This window comes from Lepidochelys kempii, chromosome 9 (genome assembly GCF_965140285.1).
Source record: "Lepidochelys kempii isolate rLepKem1 chromosome 9, rLepKem1.hap1, whole genome shotgun sequence".
Lineage (NCBI taxonomy): Eukaryota > Metazoa > Chordata > Testudines > Cheloniidae > Lepidochelys > Lepidochelys kempii.
Genome location: NC_136388.1, coordinates 7,283,018 through 7,302,715, shown reverse-complemented (window position 1 = coordinate 7,302,715; position 19,698 = coordinate 7,283,018). Strand labels below are relative to the sequence as shown.

Here is a 19,698-nt window from a genome sequence, read left to right as displayed (position 1 = left end):
AATTCCCTGCTGGGTTAAGATCTCATCAGGCTATTTCCACCACTGCACATTTTCTTCCTCGCCGTCCCAAACCCTCCTCGCCCCGCCCTGTGGGCCGGACATCCGCTGACCTGTACTGCAGGGAAATAGGCCCCTGGGAAATGGACTTGGGGGGACCAGAGCTCTCTGCTCTCTAACTTGGGGGAGTCTCAGTGAGCCCTTCTCGCTTCACACAGCCATGGGGTACGGGCCAGGTCCTCAGCTGATGGCTCCATGGAGCCGAACAGATCTACATTGTGGGTGGAGCTGGCCCTGGGCTTTGAAATGCACTTGTGGCTTTCTCTGTGTAGCAGTTTGCCTCGTGTTTTGCTCAGCCGGACACAGCAACAGGTCTCAGGGCCAGGCCCCCCTATTTTTCCCCCCAACCGGTGAGTGTAGCATTCCCACCCGCCTCTGGCCAGAGCAGTAACAGCGGGGCAGGGCACTAGGAGGGCCATGCCTGCATGCTCGCTGCTCACCCAGGCTAGTCCCTGCAGTGCTAGTAAGGTGACCTAGCGCGCCCTCTCGTGGAAAAAGGGAGGAATGACATGGTTTGAGCAATCAGGAAGAGTCACCCCTGGCCTGGTGCGTTGAGGAAACCCTAATCCAAGCCGTGGAGTCAGGGGGAGAGGTGGGGTGCTCTGCTAAAGAGTCAGGGGAGCGGATCAGTCTGTCAGATGGGCGACGGGGGGCTCCCAGCAGCACCGAGCTCAAGCATCTGATGTTCCTTTGCCATGATCGGCAGCGCAGCTGCTGCAGGGGACGACTCGCTCACCCTCTCTGCCCCCTGCCCAGCTACCCACGGCTCTTCTCATCTGAGCCAGGGAAGGGAGTCCATCTCCTCCACTCCCTCTCCGTGAGACGGTGACCGACCAAGGAGCTGGTCTACACTAGGAGGCTGAGAGCCTGTCTCATTGCAGTTCCGCGCCCCCACCCGGCCCTTTTTAATGCTCACGGATTAGCGCGGGTGCCGCGATATAGGTACCGGTTTTTCTAGTGCAGGTGGCCCCCAGGACGCTGTGCAGGTGGTTTGTTCAGGCCGGCAGTATGTGTGAACAGCAGGGCCATGCTCCCTACCCTGCCCAGTGTAAATGTGTGACTGGTGCATCACGGACACTGGGAAAACGGCACGGCAAAACGGGCACAGAGAATGGCAGACTGGAGGGAATCCCCCGCCCTGGGGGCAGCCAGCTACAGTCCATTCCTTCTACCCCACAGGAAAGGGGAAAGCCAGCCATAAGACAGTGGGCGGCTGGCTGCAAGATTTCAACAATCCTGCCTTGAATTCCCGGTTCCACTTTAACGCTGCCCAACCTGATCCAGGGAGCTTCCATGGCAGCAGGTCTCCTGGGAGGAGTTTGCTTCAAATGGCCTGAACTAACACTGGCTTGACCTCTGACTCCCACCAGCCAGAAGGCTGTGTGTGGCTCTCCCTTTTCCTCCCCGCCTGCCCAAATTCCCAGCCAGGCCGGTGTGCTCCCTTAAAGACAGCCCTCTGGAGAGAGGGAACAGACTGTCCAACAAGGAGTGCCCTGGCAGCCGGGTTAAACAGCTGGGGATGTGTGGGAAGTGGGGCCGATGTGATGGATTTAACAGACGAGCCGGCGCGTTCCAGGCCCATGAAGGATGCTCTCCCGACAGAGGATTTCCGCTATGGCCATAGTTCCAGAGGCTCCAGTGAGATCCGGTGGGGGTCCCGCCCGAGACTTGGCCTCGGGAGCGAAATCCATCCCCGGGCAGCATGCGGGGCTCCCCATCGACTCGCACTGCTGCCTGTTCACCGCTCGGGCAGCATAAGCCAAACTTTCCCCCTTCCTTTGGGCAATGGGAAACAGACCGTTCCCCTCCCCAGCCCCATCCATCATGGGGATTAATGGAGCTCCTTGATACTGCTCGCTGGGAACAGATGCCGCTTGGCTCGTGCGTTATTATATCTGCACAGTCTAAATAACAGATCGGGAATAAATCAAAGGGAGCTCGAAGAGCCCTTTTCCTGGAAGAAGCCACGCAGCCAGACTGACAGCCCAGGGACTGCTTCACTCAGGAGCTTGCTGTTTGCCGTCCTCCCTCAGCCTGCTCTCTGGCAGGTTAGTATACAGCCCTTCGGCACAGCTCTTCTGTGGGTGCTTTTAAAGAGACAGGGCTGAGGGTTTAAGCATCTGTGAGGCTGCTCCAGCGTCTCATTCAGCACTAAGCTGAAGCCGTAACATCACCGTGCACTGCGGTGCCCAGCCCGGCTCCCTTTCCGAGCCACCGAAAGAGTGGGAAAGTCCTTTCCAAGTAACCTGCGTCGGGGCAGCCCAGAGACACAGGCACATGCCTGGCTGCGGGGCCGGCTCTAGGGAGACAGGTGCCGGTGGAGGAGAGCAGATAGGCACACACGGCCCCGCTGCAGAGCTTGCCTCTCAGTGTAGCATTGCTCAGAGGACCAGCTGTTCCAGGCACTGCAGAGCTGGACCAGCACAGGTCAGGGCAGGTCGAGCTCCCCGCCATGGCTCTTCAGTGGGGATTCGGAGGGTGAGAGGGGAGTTCAGCTGCCATGGCACATTGCCATTGGCCTCTGCTCGTGCCATTTAGGGGGCTTGCATGGGCACGCTGCCATCAGGCAGGCCCCCATGCAGCCATCAGACGAGAACAGCTCTTAGCCTCCATCTGCGGTGAAAGGCTCCGAATCCCATTGCCAGCCCGCAGGGCCAGAGCAATTTGCTCAGAGCCTGCAGAATGACAAGACTCCCACCAGCGCCACACGCAATGGAAAGATGCTATTAGACCCCCTGGATCACACAGATGGCTCAGTAGCACTGCATGACTTGCCACGGCCTTTTACCCCTTCCTCTGCATGCACTTGGGCACAATTCCAGAGGGAGTCCTATGTCCTGGACACTCTGTGCTCACAAGCCTTCTCCGATAGTGTCCCTCTGTATGCACCTAACCTCCAGCCACTCGGTAGATATTTATGCATTCAAACCTGTACCCAAAACAGCAGGAGGGGGCTAGCATTCATGCAGAATACACATGCACGCCCAGGGTTTTGATGGGGCGCGTTCCACTCTTGCCAAGGAAAAGGAACCTGGAACTCAGGTGTTGGCAGGTAAATACAGGAGAAGCAGGATTTTATGAACCAACTTTGGGCTGGAGGAGCCAGGTCTTGGTTTTGCAAAATCAAAGCAGGGCCGTGTCTGATCCAGGGTCCATTCACCGAAATCACCCCTGTTCAGGCAACTTGGCTAAGAGGCTTGGGGCCACCCCCAAGTCTGCAACGTGCTTTACAAAGAAGTAACATGTCCGGTTCCTGCCTTGGAAAGCTTACAATCTAATCAGCTAAAACACAGCTGAGGGGAGGGGACAGGTGCAACACCCAAGCCAAACGACCGAGGTGGGGTTTGGAAGGTGGCTCGTGGGCGCCACAGTTCATGCAGGGCTCTCCCCTTCAGCTGCCGGCCCCACCAAGCCTGATTCCTGACCTTTCTTTGGGCAAATGTGTTTGTACATTGGATGTCTACGCAGGCGCCGTTACTGCTCCAAGAGCTGACACAGTTTAAAACAACAGCTTTCCTGTTCACCTCTGAGACGGGGACAAACTTGCTGCGATACCTGCGGCTTCATTTCATGAGAAGCGGCTACAAAGCGAACTGCTGGTATACGCGGCTAAATCAACACGCGGCCAGCGCTGGCCCTGCGCTTCCCAGCAGCCTCTTCACCGGGAACGTTGCTTGGTGGTGCAGCTGCTGTTATTACATGTTCCAGCTTTTATTTTTACATCTGCAAAACACCAGCCCTAAGGGCTGGAAAAACAGCCCAGACAGAGACTGAACCGCACGGAGAAGCCCCTTAGATCGGGGGGTTGTGGCGGGGTTATGGCGGAACGGCGATTGAATGAACCCATTGAAAACTAAGAGTGAGAGGTTTAAAAACAACGGGAGTCGCCTGCTCCGATTACAAAGCTGAAATCCTGCCCTGGGATTCATGGTTCAGGCAGCTACCTCCTCCAGCTCCCCATGCGATCAGCTCCGCCAGCTCTCGCTGAGCTGCAATGCACTGATCCGGGCAAGCAAACAGAGCAGGTTAAAAAAAGCAGCATTCTTCTGGCCTTCTACTGAGACCCAATAGCTGGGCTAGGAGCTCTCACCGCTTCCAATTTCCACAACCCAGGACTACATTATCTCTGATGCACTCCCCGAGACACAGGCTCCTTGGCTCAATTAGCCCCGCTCCCCAGCGGCTCACCGCTGCAGGCCACACGGGAGAGGCATTCTAGTCCCATGCTCGGCCTCCGGGGAAGAAAAGTGCCTCACGCTGAACAGCCACCCCGACAGCGATTTCTGATGGGATTTTAGGGAGCCCTCTGCATGGAGCTGAGCTACGGGGACGTGTGGAGAGCGACCCCTGCAGCTCCATGTGGACCATGGGAAAAGCACATCCAGACGCTCCTGTAACTCCACGGCACGCCGGGTGTGTCACAGGCCTGAGGCCAGATCACCACGCGCCCATCAGCTCTCACGAGCCAAGCTGCTGGCTAGGTTATGGTCCTAGAGGAGAAAAGCCCCACTTCAAGGAAGCCCCAGGAAGCCAGAGGAAGTGGTTGAGTGGGGGTGTTCTTTCCCCTCGCCCCAGTTCCTCAGCACAGCCCTGGGGGCGTAGCATCTTTCAAATCAGAGTCCTACCATTGCCACCCATCATTAACCTCCCCATAGCATTGGCCACAGGAGGGATGCATTAGCCCCACTGCCATGGCCAGTTCCAGTCAGGGGATTTATCATTCTGCCTCCTGAATGCAGTTGGCTTTGGGACCCTTCTCGACCGCCTGCCTTAGACCGTTGCACAGAGTTGACATTTTAAAGAGTTGCTGCATGCCCCCCACCCCAAGGGGGCTGCATTTCCTTGAGGGCTGAAGAGACCCTAGCATCCTTTGTCGATGAGTGGGCAAAATGGTTAGAGGATTATTCTGAGGCCACTTCTCCGGGGCTCCTGCGAGGACACATGAACGAAGGCGGGCAGCTCCGACTGCCTGTCACCACCTGCACGATGGTGCTCCCGAGCGATACCGGCATGACTCCAACCGGATGTTTTCTCATTAACAGATTCGAACGACAAGTTCTCAATGCTCTGCTGCGCTCCGTTCCCAAGAAGAACTGCAAGGAGCAGGCGAATAAATTAGCCACAGCCGACCAAGGGCTGCTTTGTTCTTAAGGGCAGACTGAATCCCCAAGTGACTGAGCCCCTGAAAAATGAGGTGTCACTTTTCCTTCATCTTTTACAAGCTGACTGGCGCACCAGGCCCCAGGGGCTCCCGCTGACGTACATTATGAGCTTTTTCCCACCTCCCTCTCCCTCCATTTGAAAGGCATTTGTCCTGACCCAGAGGTACAGAGCGCGCGTCCAAGACATGAGCTGGGCAGGATCATGGATTAATTAGCTGCTGTGGGCTTTGGCCGACTCACCTGCAGCCTGATCTCTGACACACAAGCCGCAGCGCCGAGGACGGAAACATACACAGCAAAGCAGGCCATTCAGTATCGCCCAGCACCGATGTCGTCATGCAGAGGAGTCCTGGCATCGCCAGTGATCGCAGCGACGGCCCACGTGTCCCAGGGCTAAAGCAGGGGCCGATCCAGAGCCTTGCCCCATGTGTGGTTTCAGGCAATGGCTGGGGGCACAGACTTCCTGTCTACGGCGCCATGTTTCCTTACTCATGGTGCACACAGCACTGTATGGAGAGACTGCGAGAGCTGGAGAGCTGGGAACGGTGGATGGGCAAGGAGACATGAAGGCCTTTTCGGGGCCATATTCTCCACTCTGCTGTGGCTGTATTCTGGCTGGAGGTGCCAACAGAGGAGAATATGTCCACCAGCCAGCTTCCTGTGTCCTCCTCTGGTGCAGGGGATGTGCCAGAGAGGAGCTCCGCGCTGCTTATTCTCCACTCGTGAAAACCCACTTAGGGACCAGTGGGGTAAGTTACGGCAGCTCCTCAGCTGCTCTAACTTACACCAAGGCCAGGAGTGGGGAGGTGTGTGACAAGCAACCGGAGGTCCCTACCTTGCGATGGGCAGAGCTTGGCTGCAGAGGGGACCACTTCCCTCCATCTTTGACTACTTCTGGGATAACCACAGAGCGCCTTGCTGGTGGGCAAAGGGCCTTTCGGGGCTCAAACGTCAGGTCGTGATTGGAAAGACAATAAACGTCACAAGCTGCAAGCACATCAGGCGCTCCCCTAAAATTCACCCCTGCCCCTGGGCCCCCTGTTCCCAGAATAACCCATCTCCATGCTTGCAAACAGGCAGCCTGGGAAGTGTTTGTGTCAATCCCAGATGGCACTCGCCTGGCACCCCTTGGAAAGCAGGGTCTGTGGTGTTTTCACTGGGATGCCCTGAATCCCAGGCAGGCCCAGCCACTTGGGTAGAAACGGGAAGTGTCCCTTTCCCAAGGAGACTCGAGGTACAGACATGCTCCGCTGCACATAGACATGGCTTGTCCAGACGTCTGACAGCCCAGACAACAGCTACGTCTCCAAACAAAGTAGAGACTTATTCATGGCCTGTGACCCTTACGAAGCTGGTTTCTCTATTCATTTATCATGTTCCTCTCCTTCCCCATTCTCTGAGATTATGGCACTTCGTACAAAGTCGAATGCACATGGAATGCCTCTAGCTTTTCCAGCTCTGCCTGTAAGAGGTCTGGGTTTCTGACCCGTACAGCAGTACAGGTAGTACACAGGCCTGCTAGAGCCTGAACTTAGTCTCAGTTTAGAGACATTTTTGCATCCACAGCAAGACGTGGACTTCATGCAGGAGACAGCGAGGCCCAGTAGTTGGAAGACAGCCAGTTTGCTGCAACCGTTTGGACTTGGCTTGCAGTTTAGGCAGTTGAACTCATCAGTGCTCTTCATGGTACTTGACCCCACATACACTGGGGCGTTCTGGTGGCCCCGCTCCAAATTCTAGACCTTGCTCTTCTGGTCTAAGATGCTCAACCCCATGGTGCAGGCGGTGTCTTGGAAGGCTTGATGGGCAGGGCTGGAACTCTTTTGCTTCTCCACACGGCAGGCAGCAGTGCTGTCGGCAAGTCTTGGTCAGTGACTGCTTCTTGACCAACCTTGATTCCAACGTGTGGAGCAGCAAGTCTAAGATCCGGCTGGCAGCTTGGCAGCATAGTGCCAGGGTGAGAATGCATCCCCTGCTGCACACCTGAGGTTGTGTAGAAACGCAGCAGAAGCCGTGCGCCAACGCTTACTTTCACACTGGTACAAAGATCGGGCACCAGATTTAGTAGAACATCCGGGGCGCCAACTCCTTTCAGGGCGAGCCAAAGTGCTGATCTGTCGGCAGAATCAAAAGCCACTTTGATGTTGATATACACCACATGAAGCAGGCAATTAAATTCTCAGTGCAGCTCAGCTGGAAGCTGTAGCGTAAGGGAAGCATTCATTATCAACCACCCAGCAGCGAAACAGCTGTGGACACCAAGTCTGTTAAGGAGCATTTGCTGCATCCTAGCAACCAGAACAGAGCGAAGATCTTTCCAGGGACTGATAGCAATGAGATCGACCTGTAGTTGCTGCACTCAGTGTGAGATCCTTTGCCTTTGTACAAAGACACTACGATGCTGTCTTCCCATTCTGCTGGCACGCTGATGCCCACACTTTTAAAGAGCAGTTGATGGAGGCCAAAAGCACCTTTGAGCAGCTCAGGTGGCATACCATAGGCACAACCATTCCGTAATGTTTGGATGGCCTTTTGTACTTCCTCGAGCGACAGAGGATCAGACACTCTTAGCTGAGAGCTAAGTAACCCTGGAGGACCTTCTTAGGGCAAGTCATGGAGCAGCCAACGTGGAAAATTCCGGTGTGCTCCTGGCAAACATTGCTAATTGCAGATCAATCTACTGGGACAGAAAAACTGAAATTGTTTACCTCTGCCAGTCTTGTCTGTGTGTGACGCAGTGCTCCTTCCATTCAGGAGATGATTCGTTTGCTAAAAGGCAGGTGCACATGAACACACATACCCACATGCAGGATCTACTTGCAAAAGTGACTCTAAAAATGGCATTGTAGGTTTCCATGCTTGGGGGGCAGGGGCTAGAGGGGGGAGTGTTGGCAATTCCATACCAATACTCCATTTACAAGTTAAAAGATTGTTTTGCAAAGAGCCAGCCCTGTAAGCTCACCCTGGGAGCCAAAGTCTAGCTGGACCCATGCTCAATTAGCAGGAATGAAGGGTCTACCCCCAGAACATAAGGTACCAGTTCTCTTGGTGATACACTAGCCAGAATCGCATCCAGCTCGCTTTCCCAGAGCGGGGTTGGCTCTGTAGGGCTAACGGGAGTTCAACTGTAAACTTATTTTTGCCTGTGGAGGAAGCAAGATGCAACACAGAACATACCTAGGGAGCAGGCTTATTGAGCAAGACTGGAAATTCCATATAGATGTTTTTCTGACCATAGCTACACTTCTGAAGAGAGTTAGGCTCTATTGTTTTTGATGCTGGTCTAGCTTCCTTCTGACGTCACATACAGTTAGAGTTCTCCTTTCAAAATGCCTTTCCATCCATAAACTTGCCTTGACCCATTAATATCTATAAGTTGGAAAGGTCTCCTCTTCCTGGTCAGTCCTTCCAAACAGGCTTCATTACAATGCTCTCCTTAGCAGTCATGTAAGGAGCAGGGCAGAGGGGCCCTCTGATCAGAAATCTGGATTCTTGGAAATTTCATCAAAACAGAGAGGGCACTCATATAATGAGGGACTGTAGGTCAGATGTGGGCATTTTACAGGCAACCACAGTCCCAGACACTTGCACCATTTCAGCACACTACCCTCACGATATCCCTTGCAGATACTTGGAGGTATTTAAAAAAAGACACCAGCCACACCAGTACTCCACAACTGGAGTACTGTGTCCAGTTTTGGGCCCCACACTTCAAGAAGGATGTGGATAAATTGGAGAGAGTCCAGCGAAGGGCAACAAAAATTATTAGGGGACTGGAACACATGAGTTATGAGGAGAGGCTGAGGGAGCTGGGATTGTTTAGTCTGCAGAAGAGAAGAATGAGGGGGGATTTGATAGCTGCTTTCAACTACCTGAAAGGGGGTTCCAAAGAGGATGGCTCTAGACTGTTCTGCTACCATTGAGATGACAGAACGAGGAGTAATGGTCTCAAGTTGCAGTGGGGGAGGTTTAGATTGGATATTAGGAAAAACTTTTTCACTAAGAGGGTGGTGAAACACTGGAATGCGTTACCTAGGGAGGTGGTAGAATCTCCTTCCTTAGAGGTTTTTAAGGTCAGGCTTGACAAAGCCCTGGCTGGGATGATTTAACTGGGAATTGGTCCTGCTTTGAGCAGGGGGTTGGACTAGATGACCTTCTGGGGTCCCTTCCAACCCTGATATTCTATGATTCTATGACTTCACAGAGTACAGACTGAAGAGTCTAAAACTGACACTTAACTGTGTCACAGCCTTGGGAAAAAGCTTTCGCTTGGCTAGGAGCAAACATCCTCATGTCCTGCTTTGCTCAAGCTCAGCATCTATTTACCTACTGCTGTGCTCACCCCTCCTCTGCAACGGCCAGGCTGGCCTGAGCTGGGCCATCGCTGGCAGAGCGTCAGCACCACGTGAAAAGGAAACACGGCACGTTTCCATTTTGGGCCTGGGGGGAAAGGAAGCTGAAGAGCAAATGAAACTTCCAAAGCACCAGCTCAGGTTAGGAAATGGTTTGAATGAGACACTGCCCAAACCTAGCTCCCAAAGGCCTTCCTCCGTGGTTTTGATTCATACGGAACTCCTCATTGAGGAAGTAAAGGCTCTGCACCACTGTCAATGACGGGCAGACGCTGCAAATTCGGCTGTTACCAACGCATGTGCTTGTGTGGCAGGTGAGTTTGCCGAATGTGCTGAGGTGCCTGGTGGTGGAGAGCGGGAGGGGCTCCAAGTTTACTCTCCTCCTCCACGCGCCGGCAGGCCTTTCATATGGCACAGACACAGCTTTGGGGCTTAAAGAGAAATTAGCCCTTGAACAAGAACACACAGTTCAGAAAGTTCTCACTGCCCCATACTGGGCCGTGCCTGCCCACGTGACCAGTCTCCTTTCGACCGTCCGTTCAAAGACCCAGGCAGTCCGGTACCTGGGGAGAAGACTCGGGGCCTTGACGCAACACAATCAAGCAGCAGGCTGGAGGGGGAACCCATGTAATAGACGCTACAAATAGGATTCAACTTCAACAGTACGTCCCATTGAAGGGGAAAGGAAGCTATCCATGCCTCCGGTGATGGAGACACGTGGAAGCCAGACAAAGGGTCGTTATCTAGAGAAACATGGTGGAAAAACACACCCAGCTAAAAAGGGGAGAACTGCGCAGCAGCAAACTGTACTAATGAGTCCAACGGGCGTGTGGAGGGGATCATTACCACACAGTTTGTGCTAATTGCCATCAGAGCCTCCCCAGCTACATTTGCAAACAAGCATTAAGCTGCTAAAGTACAGCAGGACTTCAGGCAACTGCTAATGAGTAAATGGAGCAAATTAACTAATTAGAAGAGTGACAGTCAAATGAGTAATGTCAGGAAGATGATGTATTCCCATGGTGATAAACACTCAGCGGCAGAGAGGCCATTTTGAGGAACGTGTCACCTTCTCCCTGTTGGTGGGCTGCGCTCTCAGAACCAGCCTCCCTTCGCGCGGCGGCCAAGTTAACAAGGCAGAGGCTTTACAAAAATTATACTGTGTTTTCTTTTCGCTAATTCTGTGCCGATGAAACGCACCAGATTAGCTGTTCACAGGGTGCCGCAACAAAGCCAGCACAATCGTGGCACGGCAAGCTCCCCTCCTGTCAGTTCTGCCACCTACCCAAAAGAGACCACCTCTTGAGATGGATGGGTCTCCGTGGCCTACTCAGACCTGGGTCCCTCTGCTTACAAGGGCAGGTCAATGCTGGGTTTTGATGGGGATGCCTGTTTACTCTGAACTGAGACTAATTCGTTAAAGTTGGACCGAACAGCGGTTACAGGGTCTGACTTTGGCTGGGCTTTCAACCAGTGACCCCAGTTCCCTGGCCCCTCAGCTGCCCTGAATGGCTCTTTAGGAAGGAAATTGCTACTGGATGTCATGAGAGGAGATTTTAGCAGGGCTACTAGGCTTGGCCCAATCCCCTGAAGTCAATGGGGGATCTGCACCCTGCCATCCTTGCCCTTGCCTAGCAGTCACTTAAACCCTTTATGGCACCAAAGCCTCCTATGCGAAATACCCAGAACTGTGCCCGTGGTGGCAGCACCCATCGTAGGAGCCTCCTGGCTGCGCCATTTGAGGGAGAGTCCAAGGAGCAACTCCCACTGAACCCATCAATCTCAGCGGGTTGCCCAGCCCTGACCGGTGAACCCAGCCCATAAGTAACCAGGCAGGCCTCACTGACTAGAGCAGACTGGACGCATCAGGTATAAATCTGGGTCATGCCAGGCTTTGGGGCTGCCGGGAGTTACCAGTGAAGCGCTTAGCTTCTTCATCTCCCTTCCCCCTGTGTAACAGTTTAAACGACCAGTGCAGAGGGGGGTTTTCGGGAGAGGGGAAGGAGCACTGATCTGGGCAGGAAACGCAAAGCTGGTGGCGACGAGTCCGAAAACATTCTGGTGCTGGCTGCACGGGGATAAGCACATTGTGACCTGGCGGCTCTTACCTGCATTGGCCTGGAGAACATGGTGGTCAGCACTTCTTTCCTGGCCTCTGCATAGCTGTCTGCACCAAACATTTCATTCAGACTTTTCTGGAAGGAGAGAAGGGGGAAAGAAACAGGTGAAAGGCTCTGGGGGAGAACAAACAAGTCCTGCTCTTTGCGCTGTTTTACTGCTCCGGGGATTTCAGAAAGTGCAGACCCTTTACAACAAAAATCCCCTCTTCCTTGTTTGCACCCATCACTTAGAAACGTGAAACGGAAATGTTTTCCTCACTAAATATGTTTCCTCCATATGCACAGCCTGGCTGGCTACAGCAAATATGTTTCCTCCATATGCCAGCCTGGCTGGTTTTTCATGGTCCCGGCAGCCCGGCTGGTCCCAGCTTGGTGCTCACCGCCTGGTTGGCTAGGACAGGGCTGCCTTGTGGACACCGTTTCTATATATTGCAGTCACTTATGATATTGCTCAGCATCTGCCTTCCAAAGGCAGCAGCCATGTGGGGCAGAGAAGCCAGGGGAATAATCTCCGAACATTCAGAGAGATGGACTTTTATCTTCTCCCTCTCAACCTGCAGGTCAAACCCCAGGGCCTTGTGACCAGTTCCCTCCCATGCAGCAAAGCATATTCCACTGCCCTGGCTCAATGCACTGTGTAGCGCTCCGAGGGACGCAGCAGTCTGAAGCCATTGTACTAGGCTAGTAACAAGCAGCACTGCCTCCTCCTCCTCATTGGAAAGGCCCCACATGGTCAAAGCTCGGAGGAAAAGCATCCCCCTGTCTTCAGCATCCCTGACAAGGAGCTCGGTGCAAGTCCCAGAGGAGGGAGCAGAGCGGTGAGGCCGCACCTAACAGAACAGTACGAGGGAGGCTGACGATGCACTGTATTAACAGTATCACCAGCAGTCCAGGGGCAATGAAAAAGAAAATACTGGAGCCCCGCATGCTTCACTTTCCATCTGAAGTGAAGCTTTAACGCTCTCTTCATTTCAGCCCAAGCCATGGTTTGCAGTATATACATATACAGTGCATGAGATTTCCCAGTACGGCTCCGCAGTCCCACCCCTGAAACCATCATCTTTCTATGCAGAAATTGCTTTATTGCAATGACTGGCTGGTGAGAACAGAGCTAACCAGCGACAGAAACGGCAGGCTGCCCGAACACACAAAACACACTGTAGCCTCGTCGGAAACCTCTATGCTTCTGCCCCAGCTTTTCCTTCCCCTCCCCAGGGAGCGTGCTGCTTTACATACCCCTAAGGGTGTCACGTCTCCGAACAGGGGCTTTGCTCCAGATGGAATCATTACCCATCCATCGCCGTGGGTGCTCATGGGGGGGTGTCGCAGCCTGGGGGCGTCACGGGCGCTGGGGGGTTGGCGACCCTGCTCTGGGGGGACGTGGGTGCTGGGGGGAGTTGTGGCCTGGGGGAGGGGGGAGTCATGGGTGCTCGGGAGGGGGTGGGTTGCGGCCTGGGGGGTTGGTGGGGCTGGGGCAGGCTCCCTACCCAGCTCCTAGCTCCATGTACTGCCTCTGCTCTGCCCCAAGCCCCAGTTCGGCAGCTCCCACTGGCCGGGGACCACGGCTAATGGGTGCTGTGGGGGTGGTGCCTGCGGGCAGAGGCAGCGTGGAGCTAGGTGCTGAGGCAGGGAAGTTGCTGTTGCCCTTCCAGGGAGTCCCCCCCACCGGATAGGCACCCCAGCCCTGAGCCCCCCTCACACCCAAACTCCTGCTGCTGGGGGGCGGGGGAGGGAGGCGAGACTGGCCCAGCAGTGGCCGGTGTGCCTGGCCCAGGGGCTACCCGAGCTGCTTAGGTGGCCCCCGGGCCAGGCGCACCGGCCACTGCAGAAGTCACGGTGGTCATGGAAAGTCACGGAATCCATGACTTCCGTCACCTCCGTGACCAACACGGAGCTTTACTTAGAGCACACCCATCAGCACAGCATCTAGGCATCAGGCAAAACAAAGATTTGTGTTGAATGTATTCCTAACAGCCCATACTCTTCTCCATCCCTTACTTCAGCCGCGGCTAGAGAGCTCTTTCCTATCCATCTACTGCTTCAGCACTGCCCACTCCTCTGCTCTCATTACGCTGTTAAGTTCTTTGCAAAGATTCCTTGGATTTCCTGTCTCTGCAAGAAACACCCAGGACCCGGAATCTGAGGGGTTCCGAGCGCTTTGCGCACACGTCAGTCAGACCGTGACACCCCCAGTGGGGGAGCATGTATCACCTAGCAACCTATGATACTTATCCAGCCCCTGTTACTGGCCTGAGCACCCCATCATCTTTCACGCATTTATCTGCCTAGCAGCCCTGGGAGGGAGGGCAGGGCTAGTGCCCCATGGTACAGACGGGGACCTGGGGCACAGAGAGGTTGCATGACTTGCCCAAGGCAACCCAGGAAGTCTGGGGCAAAGCAGGAATTAATCCTGGTCTCCCACTTCCCAAGCTAGCCCCTAACCCGTGGGCCACCCTCCCTATTCCACCCGCTGTACAGCGAAGGCCACGGAGCAGGAACGTGACTTAGACGAGATCAGACTGACGCAGTCAGCGGCACTAGTGGAACTCAGGAGGCCATATCGCCAGTTCCCGGCGCTAACCACTACACCACACTCCTCCCAGCAAACATTCGCCGGCACCAACTGTCCGCTGCATTTGGTACTAGATCCGCTGTGTCTGGCTACAGCCCGATTTGAGGTCAGACTCTGATGTGTGAGGCTGCAGCAGGGGAGGCCACGCCACGGTGGATGCTGACCCTGGAGATGACATTTTAAACCCTTGCAAACCCTGCTTCTTTGCTAACGGAGAGGGAGGCAGGGGGTGTGGCCTCTGGCGCTGCCTGTCATGATCCCACCGAATCTCCACCTCTTCTCTATGACAATTCTTCGTGTGGTTTGCATGCTGCTGACTTCCACTTCTGGCCAGCCACTAGCTCCCTCAGTGGTCACAAGCAACTTGCTTCAGCTCTCTGCCGTGACCTGCCCAGCCATACAACAGGGAGACCCTCCCCGCCCTGACAAGGGGCTGCGGGGGTTAACCAGCTACTGCGAGGGCAGCAATCAAGAGATGGAAAGTGCTGGGTAGTTTTTAGGATTGTCTTTCCCTCAAGAGCCTCCCCCCTCCTGGCTCATTATCAGTGATCTCCTCCAGTCCCCAGGGGAGATGGCTCGAGAGAGCAGACAAACACTGGGCAGACTAATACCTCTTGGGGATTTGTCATCTTTTCTGCAGTGTCAGTGGCTTCATTTTTATGCCCTGTGAAGAAAATCACATCTCTCTGCACGAGGTGTTTGTTGGGAGCCCCGGTTTGAGACAGGAGGGTATAACCAGACTTTTCTGAGAGGCTGGGTCTAGTGGAGCACAGAGACCTGCCCCCCGAACCCTGCCACCTGGCTGAAGACAGGGCAGGAGGGTTTCAAATGGAGGACTCGCGTGGCAATGCACGCCCTGTTCTTTATGCCCAGTGCGTGGCTACAAAGGCGAGCCTCATCTCCAAACTCCCCTGGACACCCCCTTGGCCAGCTCTGCACAGTCAGCTGTAGCCCTGTGCAGAAGACAGGGCAGATCACCCAGAGAATGGAGAGCAGGTAAACACAGGCCATTATACAAATGCTGTCGGAGAAAGTATCAGTAACCCCAGGAGAGCTTAACCGGCTAAACATTCTCTGTTGATGCAAATCCCCAGTGCGGTCTCCACTCACGTGCAGGGCCCCTGCGCTGCTGAAATCTATGTCCAGTCCCATCTGGTCGCAGAACTCCATGAGGTCGTTCAGCATCTTTGTCTGGGGTGGGGGGTGACGGCGCAGCAGGGCCTGTTGGGGGAAGGAGCGGTAGATCTGATGGGCGACGGCCATGTTTGCCAGCAGCATAAATTCTTCCACCAGCCTACAGCAAGGAGAGAGGCATCATGAGAGTTAAAGCAGGAAGCCCCTGGGGCCATGAAGTGCCAACCTTAATCAACAGCTTGTACTCAATGCTGGGAGCTAGTGCAGTGTGAGTGCATAGGAGAGCGGTTATTAGTAGTGGCTTAAGAGGAAGATTAGACCTGAGATACCAGCAAACCTCCCCAGATCCTCTCTCTCCAGCTGAGGTTCCTGTGGGCCATCCTAGTGGTGCAGACAAGCAGAAGCCAGCAATAAATGGACAGCTCAAATTACAATAAAATAATCCCGCTGCAGGTCATCGTATCTCCTGAAACATTTGACAAGAAAAGCAAATGCAGTGTGAGTGATAGCACGGAAGACAAACACAGATAGCTGTCTTCCTGAGCCAGAGGAAACACAGTGCCCCCCCCACCCCCACTTCATCTCCCACCCTGAGAACGACATGTGTGGTCAGCACAGCTGCATGAGTTTCAGGCGAATTTCCACGCTACGAATCTGCCTTAGCGTTCGCCTTACACAAATGCTGAGCGCACAGCTGGAAACGCAGACAGATGGCCAGGAAAGCAAAGTAGCTTTTCTAAGTGCAGGGCTGAATGTACGACAAAGACAGCACTGGGGCTATCCATGGCTTCTCCCCCATTACGAGCACGGAGACCAACCCAAGCCAGCCTGAACTCTCCTTGCTCCCACTGAAAACACAGACACTGGAGGAAAACCTCACGAGCAGCACACAGGACAAAATGTAAACTATAGCACTAACGATGATCCTAACGGGGTCATGGGCTATGCTCTTCTTGCTGCAGGACTGTGTCACAGGAGATGTGTTTAACAGGGCTTGGATAAACAGAGAAATGTGTTTAATTGGGCCTTCCACCATTTGCTCCACATAGTCGGTGGATTTCTCAAGTTGTGCTAACTGCCAACAATGATAATAGAGCTGTAAAAGCAACATCACACTCTCAGCACTGCATATGCATATTGCCACTAATTATGCTGGCATCTGAGCGCAGCTCGTGCATGCCAAATGGCCACAGCAGAGCAATTTGGAGAAGTCCCTTGCGGTGGAGCCCAAGTGCCTTTGTGGCAGATTTGCAGGACTAGGCACAGGACTTTGTTGTGCTCTGTGACTTAGAAATTAACAATGGAGACCACTGGGGAGTTTTACCGTGTGTGCTACTGAGGTTAACGAGCGACATGTGGATCACACTACACTGTATTCCTGGGCTATCCTACAATAATAGCACATGCCCAGACTGATTGTATGGTCAACCAATTGCACTTGCGCAGAACCCAATAGAAAAAGGAAATCATTAAAAACAAAGGAGAGGAGGAATAAGCAAATAACAGCTGTAATGAGCAAAGGGATGTAAATATCGGTTAACCGGTTCAACGATAAAAAAAAAAATCTTTAAACTGGTTAACTGAGGTCGCTCCGGCTGGCCCGGCGCAGCAAGGGCTGGGGTTCCTCCGACGGGCCAGGTGGCAGGGATCTAGGTCCCACTGCAGCTGGGGTCCTGCTGGCCCAACCCGGCCGGGGCTGAGGTCCTGCTGGCGCGACAGGGGATGGGGTCCCTCCAGCTGAGTGGCCCGGTGCGTCAACAGTTAAGGTCCAGTTAACAGTAAGCCTCATGCTAACCGGTTACCCTTTTCCGTCCCTAAATCAGCAGTGAAAATGCTCATCTGTAATGGATCAGAACTCCTACCGGAGCAGCGCTGTGGACTCTCCTTACAGAGCATGGAGCTAATAGGCCAACCCCCTGCTTTCTGCACACACAGACAGCCTAAGGGACGCTATTCCCAAAGGGCTGACAGCTGCCCTACCAGACAGGGTAGAAAAGGACGCTGGGGTAAACAGGGAAAATGGACTGGGAGAGGGCCACCAATAAGCTACTAGCACTGAAAACAGCACATGCTAATGTTGGGCCAACCACCGTTTATTTAAGTTTCTAACATTTCCCCACAAGCCCTGACAGGAGTGACACGTGCTGCAGGCGACGCGGAGGCCGTCACAGAATGGAAGCTGGGTTCATTTAATACATACCCGTGACAATACACGTTAGAGAGGGAAGTTGGAGAAGGTTAAAGCTGCTTTGGTGCAGTTCAACCACAAGATGGCAACATTGGTCCCTTTATGGCAGCTGGTACCAGCCGGCTGTTAGTCAGACTAAGGGGTAAAGCAGCATTGTGCAGGTAACCAGTTGTCCGTTCAATTGCTGTGTAAAACAGGCATTTCTAAAGGGCAAACCAAACCACATGGGGATGGCAGGGTTCAAATAGCTCATCAGCGAAAGGAAAACATCACTGGTTTCTGTAAACACCGTTCAAGATAGAATAACCACCTTGAGTCGACAAGCCTAGTTTTCAGTGGATCATTTGGGAAGCAGAAACACATTCTTGGCAGCCTGGTACACGTACTGTCATCAGTGCCCACACTTCGACAGCAAACTTCTCTTGTGACTGGGGGCAGAAAAGGCCATTACACCACCAATCCAGGCTAACTGAACCAGTCTGGCAAGTGCTAAGGCCAGTAAAATGTATCATGCCAGATTCTTTCCTTTTCTTTCGTGCATATCACATTGCAAAGGGAAGTCAGAGATTTATAGGAGTAGGTAGAGCCACACAGACATATGGGCAGATGTCACTGGGACACAGGTGTTGCTGCAACACATCAGGCCAATGGCCCCTCTAGTCCAGGAGCCTGTCTTGAAGTGTGATCAATATCAGGTCTTTCGGAACAAGGTGTAGAACTTTCCTAGACGACAAGGCAATAACATGCCCGAGGGGGAAATGTCTTCTGAATCCCAGGCAGATAGCAGTGCTTTACGTCCTGAGGCAGGAAGGATTACAGCCCTTATAATTCTCTATCCAAACTCGTGGGAATGCAGATTGTATTTTTATTGTTCACAAGAGTGTCTAAGCCTTAGCTCTTTGCCTCACTGATAACTCGGGGCTGCAAATTTCTCCGGTTCCTTAAGCTTTGTATTTTTAAAAGAATATTTTGTTTCATCGTTGTTGTTTTGGTTTTCTTGCCTTTTAATTTTACTGGGGGTTCTTTTGTTCTCATGAGTAAGGGTAACTGGAAGCATCTGACAGATGGCCTCAATACCAGTTGTTATTTTCTTTACCTCTATCATGTCCCCTTTGATTTGTCTTCTCTGTACACTAAATGTCAGATAATGCTTCCTTCTCTCTCTGCAAATGCACTTCAATCCAGATTTGCAAAACCTCATTCTGGGGGCCCATCTCTGTCCTGACCTGCTGCTCTAGTCCCAAGCTGATCAAAGAGAGGTGCCAAATCACTGGGTGGTTTGGGGACATGGATAGGAAGGACTTAAGATGGGACCGAGCCCTCCAAACTGCTTTCATCTGTGACATGGCAGGATGTGAACCCAGCTTTCCAGAGGTGAAAGGCTAGTGGATTAACTCACTGTGCCTAAAGCCCCTAGTTAGATGCTTTAGAAGAGAAGCTAACTAACTAAACCAGAGACTCCATAGAATGGTTCCCTGTCAACGCTTCCAGCCTCCTCCCAAAGGGGAGATGCAAGAAGGTTCAAGCGAGGCTGGGAGACCGGCAGAAGAGTTCCCTTTTCTGTTGTATCTGGTTGCCAACTCCTATAGTTCTTTACAAGCATATTTGTTTCTTCTGAACAAGGAATCATAGGATCTCAGAGCTAGAACTTCAAAACCGGCAGCCCAGAACACATGAGCAATGCTACAAGAGACCAGGACGGTCACACAAAGGAGAGAACCCGCTTTGGTAAGGCGAGAGAGTTTAGTTTCTCGTGTCCAAAGAGAAGTTAATACAGTCAGGATAAAATGTTAAAGAAAAGTGCCTTGACCATACCCTATTACATATGGCAGTTTCTAGCCCCCAGTCTGGTCGGTTTCTATTAGCCAGGGTCAGTACAGATCCTGAGCTGCTGCCACAGGTGTAGGAGCTAGGAGGGCGGGGGGTGCTGCAGCACCCCCAAGTTTTATGTGGCGCCCCGGCTGCCGGTCCCAGCCTTGGGCCCTTTACCGCTGGAGACACGGCCCTGCTCCCGGCCCCAGCTCTGCCAGGGGTGGGGGGGGGGGTGAACAGGGGTAAGGGGGCTGGCTTTCAGCACCCCCAGTATTAAAAGTGTCCCAACACCACTAATTGC

The 19,698-nt window shown here is 53.4% G+C and overlaps 1 protein-coding gene across 8 annotated transcripts in view; it reads right to left on the bottom strand.

Moving 5' to 3' along the window:
* Positions 1–19,698, bottom strand: part of DIS3L2 (DIS3 like 3'-5' exoribonuclease 2) — a 286,215-nt gene that overhangs the window by 12,965 nt on the left and 253,552 nt on the right. For all 8 annotated transcript variants that reach the window (XM_073359152.2, XM_073359149.2, XM_073359151.2 and 5 more), the window contains 2 exons: positions 15,374–15,557; positions 11,680–11,766 (listed from right to left, as the gene is read on the bottom strand). In XM_073359152.2, coding sequence (XP_073215253.1) covers positions 11,680–11,766; positions 15,374–15,557 — 271 coding nt within the window. The remainder of the gene's footprint in view (positions 1–11,679; positions 11,767–15,373; positions 15,558–19,698) is intronic.